This window comes from Rhipicephalus sanguineus, chromosome 9 (assembly GCF_013339695.2).
Source record: "Rhipicephalus sanguineus isolate Rsan-2018 chromosome 9, BIME_Rsan_1.4, whole genome shotgun sequence".
Lineage (NCBI taxonomy): Eukaryota > Metazoa > Arthropoda > Arachnida > Ixodida > Ixodidae > Rhipicephalus > Rhipicephalus sanguineus.
In genome coordinates, this window is record NC_051184.2 from 28053602 (window position 1) to 28066959 (window position 13358).

At 48.7% G+C, this 13358-nt stretch overlaps 1 protein-coding gene across 1 annotated transcript in view; it reads right to left on the reverse strand.

Moving 5' to 3' along the window:
• Window positions 1–12976, reverse strand: part of LOC119404856 (1-phosphatidylinositol 4,5-bisphosphate phosphodiesterase delta-4-like) — a 43334-nt gene extending 30358 nt beyond the window's left edge. Inside the window, 1 exon segment of the mRNA XM_037671535.2 lies at window positions 12485–12976. Within this exon segment, the coding sequence (XP_037527463.1) occupies window positions 12485–12527 (43 nt within the window). The 5' untranslated portion in view covers window positions 12528–12976.
• Window positions 12977–13358: the final 382 nt, after the last annotated feature.

Here is a 13358-nt window from a genome sequence, read left to right on the forward strand (position 1 = left end):
ATCTTCTAGTATCCGCTCGTACAGTGAACTACCTGTCAGTATACAGAAGAGCTCGCGCTGTTATACACTACAAGGCTACAAGACGCCGTGTATTGCGACGTTTCAGAGAAGTCGCCCGGTGTCTTTTCATTTGCTTAAGACGACTCGAAGTGTCACATGATTACGTGTGACGTCGCACGACGTCACATCACGTGATGTCACTATGACGTCGCATAACGTGACGTCATATGTGACGTCATCGCGTGTTGATGATTATTTGCATTACTCGTGTTGACGACCACGGTCACTTTTTGCGTTTGAGGAGGCATCTAACGCAGTCCATTCCGTTCTGGTCGGAAGATGGCCCGACAATACAAGTCGCTACAGAAAAGAAGAGTCGTTCTCGAGATATCATGCGACGTTTCGATATGTCAACACGTCTGCACAGACGCGTCTGTGCATACAATTCGCCGTACTGTGTGCCGCGCATGCGAACGCTATGACAATTCAGAGCAGCCGCAGCCGCGCGCTCTTTTGTCACTGGCACGATGATGGGATGTGCGTGCTATAAGGCTTTTTTCCTATTGTCTGCCGCGCCGCCGGCCCTGTTGCTTTTGCTGCGTGCGCCAGACGCGCCGCGTCTGCGAAGGACAGCTGGTGGAAAGGCTGCGGAACGGAGGAGAGAAGACAGACGCTATACGTCGAGGCATGTTTACCAGCTCAACATTATTATGTGACAAAGGGAGCACATGGGCCTCCGACAAACGAAGTTGCATGCTCTAATAGAGCGGGGGCGTGTTTTGTGCATTGCGTAGATAAACCTAAAACGTTGAGCGAGTTGGTGCATAGGATAGCTTAACGAAATATTTGTGGCGCAACTGAGAACGAAGAAAAACGATTGAAGACAGGACAGGGCGCCTGCCTTCTCTCGTTTTCCTGCATCGTTCTCCGTTGCGATATTAACATTTCGTTAAAATTAACTTAATATTCCTTCACGTGCGGCTACACCCGGTCAGCGAAAAAGGACATTAAAAGGTATTTTTCGGGACATACGGCGGCACTTACGGTGGTCCAGTGCTTCTACAGTATCTCCAGGCCGCTTGCATGGCGGTATACACGCTATACAATTGGAGCGAGCTCTTATAGCTTCAGCGAGGCTCAGCGAATGGTTAGAAAACCATTTCAGCACTGACACCCGAAGACACAAGAGCATTAAAGATAAACCCTTGACGTTCACCTCTCAAACAGCCGGAGATAAGCGTGTGAGTGAAATAACTATCGATTTAACATATCTCAGAGCGCCTTTGTTTTAAAAAAAAAATTGATTTATTTATTGATGATTGATTGATAGCTTAGCTGGTAAGGCGTGGCGCTGCTAAGCTCGGAAACGCCGGTTCGATCCCCGGCCACGGCAGCAGCATTTCAGTGGGAGCGAAATCCGTGTGTTCTTAGATATGAATGCGCGTTACACACAAACCCCAGCGGTCAAAAATCATTCCGCAGTACCCCAACTACGGCGCGTCTCGTAATCGTATCGTGGTTTTGACTCGTAACCCCAGGGTTTACATCTGATGTTACAACAGCAACCCGTGTTTTCGAGCTGTGCTATAGTTCAGCTCACAGGTACGCTCTATCAATCAGCTCCAAGTCGCAACTGTTGTTCATTCACAAAGTGTTCGCATATCATTCAAACTGGTATGTACTTCATTACTGTTGGGCTAGTGATAATTAGTAAATGTTAGTTTATGGGCGCAGCACGTATCAGAAACGAGGAGGACTCAGAACAGCGCTTATTTTGTTGTTTTTTTATGTCCTGTGTCGTCTTTGTTTCATGATGTGCACTGACGTAAGTTATCATAATCTATAATAATGCGCAGTGATGGACGAGTATCCCCGAGGGTATGCAACAGAGCGCAGAAAAACGACACAGACAGGACTAGCGTCAAGGACGAGCATGCAGAATATAGACAGGGTTTTCTTTTTTCTCCCCAAGGACAATACGGAACATTTTTAAACCGCCTGTGACAGTAACTGTAGTCGCTGAGATCGATCACTTTAAGCGGCGGATATTATCTGCGTGAGAAATGCAAGTAAATAATCGGCAAATTAATAATTAGCTATTGTTTAATTACTGCAGCGCATACATTGCTATTTAGGATATGCAGCCCATGATTTTCGAAGGCGTATCCGCTTTAAACGAATTTTTCAGAGTGATATGAGTTTAGATCCAAAGGAATACGTTGGCGTTCTAGGTAGTTTTGTGCTACGACACTCAGACACACGCAAACACACACACATATACACACGGCGCACATCTCAAAATCCGAGCCGTTCACTCTCAGATATATAAAGTGGGTATGTCTTGCAAGCTCAGCGGCTCTGGTCCGGCAACTGTATTGTATAAAATAAATTATTTAAATGTAATCAGTGATCTTAGTTATTTAGCCACTTGTGTAGTTTTTTGTGTGTAACGTTTTGCGCAAGTCATGCTGCTTGGACTAATCGAGGACAAGTACTATAATTACGCTGTTTGTCGCAGCCGATATGAAAAAAAAAGAAACATAATTCTGTATTGTCTAAAAACACGCCTTATAAATTTTCCGCCTGCACCACTTCACTTCCGGCTGTAGTCTACCACCGGATGGCCTCTCAGAGACTTCGTGGACATCTTACCAGGGGCGGATACAGCCTTTTTCCGAGTTCGTGTGTGTGTGTGTGTGCGGGGGGGGGGGGGGGGGGGGGGGGTTTTCACTTTATGGGAAGTCTGATACCTGGAGCTAACTAACAGTCAAAGAATAGGGGGCAGGGTGGGCCAGAACATCCGAGCACCCATTCGGCGTCTCCCCGTGCTCATGCCCCTTGACAGAAAGTGGACGAAAAAAAGGCGCCGGTTGATGACGATGACGTTGATAGTACCAATCCGTCAAACTTCTTCGCTAACAACTCAGGGTGGACCCTCGGATCTGCCGTTGGCTTTCCCAAAGCTCCGATGGCCCGGCCCGCTAGCCACCCCTGACAGTCGGCAACCGGGTTGAGCATCGTGGCCTCCCATTGCGCCAAGTTTCTGTTCGTGTCTGCGATTGTTCTATAGTGAGGCGTTGTCTGTGCAGAACCATATGGTGTGCAGGAGGTCGCCTGTCCCGGAAAATACGCCGCGTCGTGTGCATGTGTGTTGGTTGAGAGACGAAGATGCGACGGAGCTTCGATGTACGGAGGGTCTGGCAGGGGGCGTTGGATTTGGTGCACATTTTTTTTTTTATTGCGCCGATAAACAGGAAGTCTTTTGTTGGCCGAGTAAGTCGATAGGGCGATACCCGATCCTCTAGCGATCACGCGAACGCCATGCACGCAGGCGCGATGCGCGCACGATGCGGGTATACAGGCGCGTACGTGTTCGCTGCGCGGGGAGGGTTCACTGTTTACATTTTCCCGCCAGTCGTCGCGTTACTTTGTTGTGAGGAGGAAATGACGCTCGCTCGGTCCACATCGCTCTTTTTTACCCGCGAGGAAATTCTCGCGCGGCGAGGTTGCGTGGAAGATGAAGACCACGTCAAACTGCCACGTTATTTTTCGCTGCTCAACAAAAGAAATAGGCTCAAATGCGAGTAAACGCCTCGTTGCCTATAGAATTTTTCACAGACTGCTCCCTGGGCGCCACAATAATCCTCTATGGGTTGTGCTAAATAGACATGACCCCCCCCCCTCAAAAATGCACTGCCGAAGCTGTGACGTCAGCCTTTGCGCTCCCGTGCCACAGCCCAGCATGGCGGCGTTTTTTCTCATCTGTAAAAAAGGTCCATATCCGAATGGTTCGTTAGTTGTTTTATGGACTTTACTTTCCAAAGCAACTCAGACTATGTGAGACGCGGCTCTCAGACGCCGTAATAGTGGAGGGCTCAGGAAACTTCAACCACCTGGGGGTTCTTTAACGTGCACCTTATGATAATCTAAGTACACGGGCCTCTAGCCTTTCGCCTCCATCGAAATGCGAGCGCCGCGGACGGGAGTCTAACATATTTCATGCAGGTAGTTTTTTAGTCAACTTAATCTCGCACAAGAGTTTTCAAGTGTTCAAACTAGGGTTTCTGACTTTCTGTGTACATTAGTATAAATTTTTATCTTACCACGTACATCGCACATTGTATACCGTAGATTAAAAGAAGGCTATTGCATACGCACAACCTTGCACTGAAGGTATCTTTCCCTCTATTTCTCTCATCATTTTTTTTTTTCGCATCAAGACAAGCTTGCATATTGAGGAATGTGTACTGCAGTATTGCTGCTGCCTGGACTCTCTATATATAAATACTTGCAGAATGCCCACTGAGTGTGCTACGCTTTCATCGTTTGCCGCTGCGGGGAATGCCACTCCTAAAGGTTTCGACCGGCAGTCCCGCTTGTAAGGATTGCCAACGCGGTGCGGCCATCGCGGAGGCTGCTCGTAATACTCCCCACAATACCGGGCCTCCGTGATTCGCGCGCATTAGTGAGTGAGTGGCCGGCGCTGTAGCCGCCAGCAAAAAACGAACGACGACGCGCTCGAGTCTCGTGTCGCCGCAGTTGCCGTTCGCCTCTCGCGACGACGGTTTTCCGCCTTGGCACAGCGCCAAAGGGACACGCCCATGTCGCGCGCGCGAAAGCGACCGCCGCGCCCCTGTCCCCCTCTCACCGCGACCACGACACGAAACGTGTAGCATCTTCGACCGGTCGTTTTCGAGTGCTCCGCAGGCGCTGAAAAAAGTATGTAAAATAGCAACTAACCATTGCTACTAACGTTATCGGGTCAAAACATGATCAGGAAGGAGAAAGATGACTTCCATACCTGCTTGTTCTCGTTGAAAAGCTATAAGCTGTTGAATTCAACCGTTTCAAACACAGTCAGAGCGCTCTCAAACGACCAGTCGAAGATGCTATTCGATTTTGCAAAGAGAGCGCAAGTCGATGCTCTCATCAGCCGAGTGGCGTTGGCCACGAGTCCAGCCTTCTTGCACTGCAGCTCACAATCGTAAACTCGCGAGGATAACAAAGAAACTCGAGAAGGACCACGCAGCGTGCGACGGAACGGAAAATGATACGCATATAACATTTGAGAGACGGGAAGAGCTAGAGAAGAGTGGATTAGAGAAGAAACAGGGCTAGCCGACAGTCAGGCCGACATTAAGATAATAAAAAACGCCAGGCCTGCGCTGAAACCGCAGCACAGTCACAGCGAAAGCTGGAAGAGTGGCGTTTCTAAAGCACCGTTGTAAGCTCTCTTGGGGCTACTAATACAAGTACACTAGCAAGGTACCCACAATAAATCACAATTTTTGTGAAGTTCGGAAGCACCTACTAAGCCATTATCCGTCATTCTGCGGAGAAGCGAGGCACCAGCTACACGTCTGTAAGCATTATGTGCACTTTGTTGACGCGACGACTGATGACGATGAAGAATTATGGCTCAACCCTTTGTAATGGGTTGGAAGCTTTAAACGGCCCACCAGTTATGTAATTTGCATTAGGTGACGCCCGGTCGCTATGTCCCTCTCCCGCCATGCTGTATAACATACGTTGACGTGGGAGAGAGAGGTGGGGGGGGGGGGCGAAGAACTTTACTGAGACCCCGAGGAAATGGATCATGCGCTTATGGGCTTCCTTGGCAACTAATACAAGTGCACTTGCGAAGAACCCACTATGCTATAAATCATTGTAATTTTTGAGAAGTAAGAAAGCAGGCATTATGCCATTTTTCGTCATTCTACGGAGAGCCGTGGTACCTGCTAAACGCATGTAAGACATTATGCGCACTTTGTTGATGCTGTGCCTCATGACGATGAAGAATTATAGCGGGGCCCTTTGTAATGGGTTCGAAGCATTCAACAACCTTCTCGTTGCGCAATTCGCATTGTGTGACGCCTGATTACAGAATTCGCGTTGTGCGACGCTTGGTGTTTATTTTACTCTTCTACCACGCTATATTGCATATGTTAACGTGGTTCCTTCCCGACATGAAGCCTGTATAGGACCTTTTGCAAAGCAGTTTCAAGCACCGGCATGGCTCAGCGGTTGAATACTGGGCTCGCACGCAGAGGGCCCATGTTCGAACCTCGTTCCACCTTCTTATTTCGTTTTTTTTTTATTTAGAGCGATAGTGGTTACGGACACCGGCGGCGGCGGACAACTACGGCGCCAAAAACGGCCGGTGAAATGATCTCATAACAGCTTTCGCTGTAAAAGAATGCACCTATAGCTGTGCAGAAGGAGAGATGACCAGTAGTGAGTTCGATCGACGGAATACATACCAAGGGACGAGAAACGAAGTCGGGGACGGCTACGTTTCTCAAATTTGAAATGTGCAGGCATTCTGTTTTACGCCTTTAAGTTTCTTCTACCCATCCCCATTTATATGGGTGTGGGGACGGGTGGGTGAAATTAAGAAATTTGCAGGATATGTCGGTATAGGGTGAGGGGTAGATTAAATTTAAAAAAAAATTTCAGGCATAACATAGAATCGGCTCGCACCGGACAGGGCAAATTGGAGGTCACAGTGAGAGGCGGTCGCCCTGCAGTGTACATCAAATAGGCTAATAGCGATGAGATTGATCGTATAAGTTCATCTCTGCGTACAGGATTAAAGAGAAAGAGAGGAAAGACCGCAGCGGTTGTCAAGTGGTTAGAGCGTCCGCTTCATTTTATTTTTCCGTATCACGACAATAGCCTTACTCTGTTTGAAAAAAAGCCGCTTTTCTTTTTCCCTGACTTTTACTTAACGTTATAATATACATTAACCGCCGGCTTCTCGGCCAATCCCCCGTTGTGGGTGTGAGCCAAACGCAAGGAACAAGCAAGCGAGCGTCCTGGGGGCGTCGGCACTAGGGCAATGCAACAGGGGCATATATAATGCCATATTCATTTATATTAAAGAAACAAAGAGACTTATGTTAATATTATAATTAGAAATATATCATTTCATTCCCTTACTTAAATTTCTGTAATTACTTATTTAATTCTATTATTTAACACTCGTTTAATTAACATTTCATTAAAAAAAGGAAAAAATCAAAATTGCCCCAACATATTTTTTTACTCTACTGCCGCACGCTTCGTGGCCGATTCCCCGTAGTGGGTTGAGCTATTCCCCTAAGGAACCAATCAACCAAGCAAGCGTCCGCTTCCATATAGCGTGACGTACTGGGTTCCATTCCCAGTGCCGCCGGGTGCCCACTGGTTTACCCCGGCCTGGCGCTCGCTGTTGTGGGTTCTGATATCTCGGGAAGGTTGCCTCTCCCCTCCGCTCTCTTCTCTCACTCTTTCCCCTTTCCTAACGGCGCTGCGTCGTGCTCCCCCCCACTTATGGGTTGCATAAATAAGGGTCTCTGTACACTTGAAAACACTGCTAGGTTATCCAGGTTTACAGTCCAGCTGGCTACTCTGTATAGCGGATTAATTTTGGTCACCAGGTAGTTTTAAACGCGATCTAAATCCTACCGCGCGGGCGTTTTTGTAATTTAGCCCTCATCGAAATGCAGCCAAAGTGACTGGGAATCGAACCAGCACCCTGGTGCTTAGCAGCGCCAAGCCAAACAGCCACGGGAGGCAGCGTTAGGGCTTACGGAGCCGTATACGATGTTTCTGAGCGCCGAGTAAGGCGTGCATGCGAAGAAAGCATTGTCAAATATTGTTGGCGTCACTGGAATACAACGCGCATAATTGAAACTATTGATCTAACTACGGACGCACGATTAGGAACAGCAAATCGATATATCACGCAGCTAATAATCGCGTATTGAATCGGGGCTTACATGCGTTTTCTTTTGCTGTTATTCAGCTTGAGTTTTTGTGGCAAGGTGAGGGTGAACTCGGAAAGTTGAGCACTCTTTAAACTGTAGGGTCAAAGGAAAGCGTGCTTGCTTCATTTCACCCCGCTCTCTCTTTTGCTATAGTTTCACTCCTCTTTCTTCGGATACAACGAGAGCTTCCCCACAAGTGCCGCCACCCATGCGATCGCGTCAAACGTAGTCGTCTCCATTTTTTTTTATTACCGTATCTTCTTGCATATAATGCGCCCCTGCAAGAACCCACACTCTTAACTATAACTCTACAAAAAGAAAAAAAAAAGAAGCTATTCCTATACTTTTCTTGCACACTTTTTAAGCACATTTTCGCGTTTATTGGTGAGGGTTATATGCGAGAATATATATATATATATATATATATATATATATATATATATATATATATATCTTTATATATCTTTTTTTTAGCCAAGCGAAGCTGACTGCTTCACAAAATGAAGGATAAAATAACGGCAAATAGAAAAGAAAAAAAAAGTTCTCTTACACTACCACTTAATATGCACAGCCGGGGGTTTCCGCAGCGTCTACGCGAGCGTAACGTTGAGTAGAATATTAAGCGAAGATTTAGCGCGCTCGCATGTGGCCTTGTACCGTGCAGCGGCAATTCTTAAAACAACTTACGTCGCTTAATCGGGTTTCGCGACTCGCGAGAACTGCTGGATCTCGCTTTGTCAGTGCCACCGAGATGCGTTCCGCTATGCACGAGGCATACCGTCGAAACTGGGCTAGACTGCGAAACTGGATGAGCCGCGATACCGCAGCCTCCGTGTGACGCATTTTCTATACAGGTACTGCGTCGCAGTTACTCCGTGATACACGTTTTAACTCGCCGTGTACAGCGTATGTCGTGCCGCTGAGTGCCGAGGTAGGGCGCCTCGATGCCAGCGTTCCTTCGCACAGGGTGCTACGAAAAGCTACAGGGCGATACAAAAAAAATCATCATGGTCATTTCTTGTTATTTCTTTATTCACTCCCCGCTCTGCACACGTGACCTGCGTGACGCCTCCTCCTCCTCCTCGTACTACTACTACTACTACTACTACTACTACTACTACTACTACTACTACTGCTGATGCTGCTGCTTCTGCTGCTGCTGCTAAGGGCTAGTTCACACTTGCGACTAGCACCGGTCGCGCAACCATTTGCGACTGGCGACCAAAAAGCGACTCAAGGCGACCAATGTTCACACCTGCGTACGACTTGCATCTATCGCCACACAGAATTCACGTATGTTGGCATTGCCATAGTCTCGTAAAATAAACTGGCTTCTTGTTCCTGCGTCGTATGGTTGGTTCAGACGTTCGCGACTGCAGTCGCGCGACTGAAAAAATGGAGCAGCGAGCGAATGAGCCGAAGCAGTCGCCGCTGGCAACCAAAGCGGCCATACGCAGCCATGTCGATTTGCGGCTAGCTTGGCCGCGCGAACGGTGCTATAGTCGCAAGTCTGAACGAGCCTTACTATACTACTGCTATACTACCACTACCATAGGCGTGCGCAGGGTTCCCCTTCAGAGGGGGCGAAGGTTCATCGCAGAGCCCCCACCCCTCCCTATTAAGTCAAAGTATGGGGCAAACTTTGCCCCCCGCCCCCCCCCCCCCTGGTGCGCGCCTATGATTACTGCTACTACTACTACTACTACTACTACTACTAATACTACTACTACTACGACGGCACAGGGTAGACTAAGAGAGCCTCGCTGTAAAAAAAATAAAAATAAAACGCGCGCGTTTCTATCGTTCCGACATTCCCTTCGCGGTTTTGACAGAACTGGTTGGCGTAATGAAAAGTAAGCAACCACTCACGGTGACCCCCCTTTTATTTTTTTCTCTAATTTTTTTTTTTTTTACGTTTTCCAGAAGAAAGAGAAGCAAAGATGCAGCGGCAAACACTTCCGTCACGCGTTCGTGCGACTGTATACAGACCGCGCAGAACGAATGGCACGTCGGCCGCGGGAGCTACATACACAGTCCACGGTCTTTTCCTCCACGAAGCCCGCACGTATGTGAGCCGAGCGCCCCAGCTATCCGACGTCCTCTCTTATTCTATCGCGCCGTAGCACAAACGCCGCGGCGGATCACAATCTCTGGAATCTGAGGCATGCACGCCGTGTGGACATTTCGTTGCGACAGAGTGCCGCCAAGCTTCCATAACAACGTCCTCTGACCTACAGCAGATTTCTTTCTTTCTTTCTTTCTTTCTTTCTTTCTTTCTTTCTTTCTTTCTTCAGCTCTTGAAGAGAGAAAAGCAGACAAAGAACTGGAACGCGACCGTCAACAGGTATTATTTTGTTCGGAAGCCACGATTTATAGCCATACGCACGACGCCCGTAATTAGGAGAACGACACTGGATTATAAGATACATGCTTGATATAAACATTTTCATGTAGGTCAAGTATACAGCGCCACGCGTGCTTGCTTCGGCAATTAGAGCACGAACGAAACCAGCTGGGATAGAGCGACATTGTCTGAACGGCCTCTCATGGGAGAAAGTGAGCATATTTTAATCTAGAAGCCGGAGGCTGTGTTTTGCGAGTTCGGTGTAGGGGACACCGCTTGGACTTGAAGCGTTCTCATTAAGCCATTGTCAACAGCAGTTCAAGTGTATGCAGTCAGTGTCAGAAGTTTAGGGACCACGAGACAAAAGCTGAATATTCCCGCGGCTACGGCGGGCAGCCTGGAATTTAGATTTCCGGCCTTGAGATTTCCGGGAGGGCAGGTGGCCCCGAAATTCTGATGGAGGGAGTGTTTTACGGAAAAAACAGTGAAGATAGGTGTTTTTCAAGGCTTTCACCAAGTGAGCCCCTCACTCACCCTCACCCCCCCCCCCCCCCCCCCGGAAAAAAATTCCTGGCTATGGGCCTGGAATAAGTACTGTACAGTTCGACCGAATATGGTCACAAATTGCCGAGAAATTTAATGTTCTCTGGGATCTAGCGGTCTCTAAACTTTTGACGTCGACTGCATGTGAGTGCGGAGACCGATGCGCGCTGTCAGGGAAATAACCCGAAACGAACGTGCGGTACAAGTGCGAAGGAAAATTATGCTGGTCGCAAAAGTTGAACGGCTTACGCAGCTGCGAGTGACTGAGGCTCAAGTTTATAGAAAACAGATATGGCTGGAGGAGAGCTAGCAAGACATATCAGCCAAATAAGTTTGGCGATGACAGTATAATAATAATATGATAATAATAATAATATTTGGGGTTTTACGTCCCGACACCATGATATAATTATGAGATACGCCGTAGTGGAGGGCTCCGGAAAATTTGAACAGTACGCTGGCTTCTACCATTTTGATTACATCGAAATGCGACCGCCGCGGCCGGGATCGAACAACTTCGGTGATAAATGTCTGAAAGAATTAACATTAATGCGAAAAAAATCGGTCGTACATGAACGACGCTAGGAGATAAGTGTAGCAGCTGAAAAGACATTTTCCGTACACGTGGAAATACCTAATCTGCGGCATTATACGTCGCGAGTGACCTGCATCGCTATCTACGACTCCGCTGCACGATAACCCATAAGCGAACAAAACGGACGCCACCTTAGCCTCGTTTCATCGTTTCGATAGGCCTTCAGTCACGTCTGTTACCATTGCAACAGCAAAGAGTTGCAGTGTCGCCTTCTGATACAGCTTTCAATAAAGAAAGAAAGCAGTGGGCATGTGGTATGTATTGCTGATCAACAAACAACCCCCACCCCCCTCCCACGGTTTTATTTTTTTATTTTGGCAGATCCCTCGCTTCCTCCCGGAGTCTAAGCGTTGAGCATCTCGAAGTAAAAAGACACCAGCGAAGCCAGAAATCCTAAAAGTAATAATAAAACATAACTGAACCAGATCGCTATAGTGGTGAACACAAGAGACTTACGCTAGCAGCTCTTATTGTTACGGTTATGCAAATCGGGGGCATAGCCAAAAACTTTTTCAGAAAGGTGGAGGGGGGAGGGGGGGTTCCGACGCGCTCGTATACAAAATGTGTAAATTGCTGGGAGTGTTTGAGCCGCGCAAACCAACCCCGCCCGCCCGGATACGCCGCTGATGCAGCCGCTCAGTCATGCACTACATAGATTCCGCGTTTCGCAGTTTCAGGAAACGGGGCAAACGGCGTTATGCCCAGCAGTAGCTCGAGCAAGTTCCTGAACGGAAGCGTGGGTATGATAGATGCACCGAGCCATATCTCGAGAACAAGAAATACGGTAGCAGTGACGTCACTTCGGCGAACGAGGGGAATCGACCCCGCACCCTCCGTTGCAAAACTTCCGCAAAGAGCCGCCCAGATGCACTTTTAAGCAGTCGCTCGCCTCTTGTCCTCAACGCCGTCCCCGGGTTACGTAGTGCGCGAAAGAAAGAAGCGCACGCACCATCTGAAACACCAGGCCAGCTGAGAGAAGAAGGGAGGGAGGGAGGGGTGCAGAGGTTGGATAGGCGTGTTGCGTAAACGCGTTACCACGTGTTCCACCGCGTCTCATCGAAACACGCGAACGGCGCACGCACCCTCTCCCAGCCATACGGATATATACATCTGGTGGTGGGAGTGGCAGGTGGCAACAACACGGCACGCGCTTCAGCAGCATGTCTGGCAGCAAACGGCGCATGCATAGAAATTGAGAATCTCGCAGGTATTTGCAGTAAAGGCAGCCGCAAAAGCACACATATAGCATCGTACCTGCTTCAAGTTCGGACGGTCCCTCGCGGAACCAATTCAACATCTTCCTCGGAGATCGCGATCCGTTTTTGGAGAAGAGTGTCCGACGAGTACGGGCCACCAGCTGTGGGAGACAAACTTGGCGACGATAGTCCTTCGCCGACGGCACTCAGTGACCACAAAGCGACAGGCGATGCTTTTGCGAGAACTACGCCCGCCCACTGAGATGTCCGAGTAGAGATTCCACGCACTCACACACACCCCCGGACGATCGCAAGAGCACGCTGACTCGCGATAACGTCAGAGGGACGCATTCTCTCTCAAGGAAGATCTTTCTTCTTCTTTTTTTTTTTCTTCTTATCCTGTTTCGACGCTCGGAACTGGAGGTGTCGGCGGCGACGCTAACGCGCCTCCCTGGAGCTTACCGTCGCCGTGCCGGTTTTAGCTTACCGTGTGACGCGAAAACGGCACTAGTCCGAAGTAGCGCGCTCACTCGAAATGCGGGCCAACAGCGCAGTAGTCGCGCGCGCGTCGGTTGTGGGGGTAGCAGCGAGAGAGAGAATAAGCGCAAAAAAAGTTAACAGACGTAAGAGAAACGGGACCAAACGTGGCGCCATCTCGCGGCCGCGTGGTGCAACGAGAGACGGAGAGAGAGAGAAGGATGAACGTTATGGGTTGTGGAGAGGAGAAGAACAGCTCTCTCGCGTCACAACACACAGATGAGAGAAACCGCTCTTTCTCACGTGTAGGAAAGGGAGAGAGCGTGTGAAGGGGAGGGAGAGGACCCAGCTGTTTTCGATGACGACGATCCAGATCGACGTTGGCGAGAGATTGAGGGGGGCGCCGATGAAAGGTTTATCAACAAAAGTGTCCTTTTAAAAGCGGGCCGAGCGAC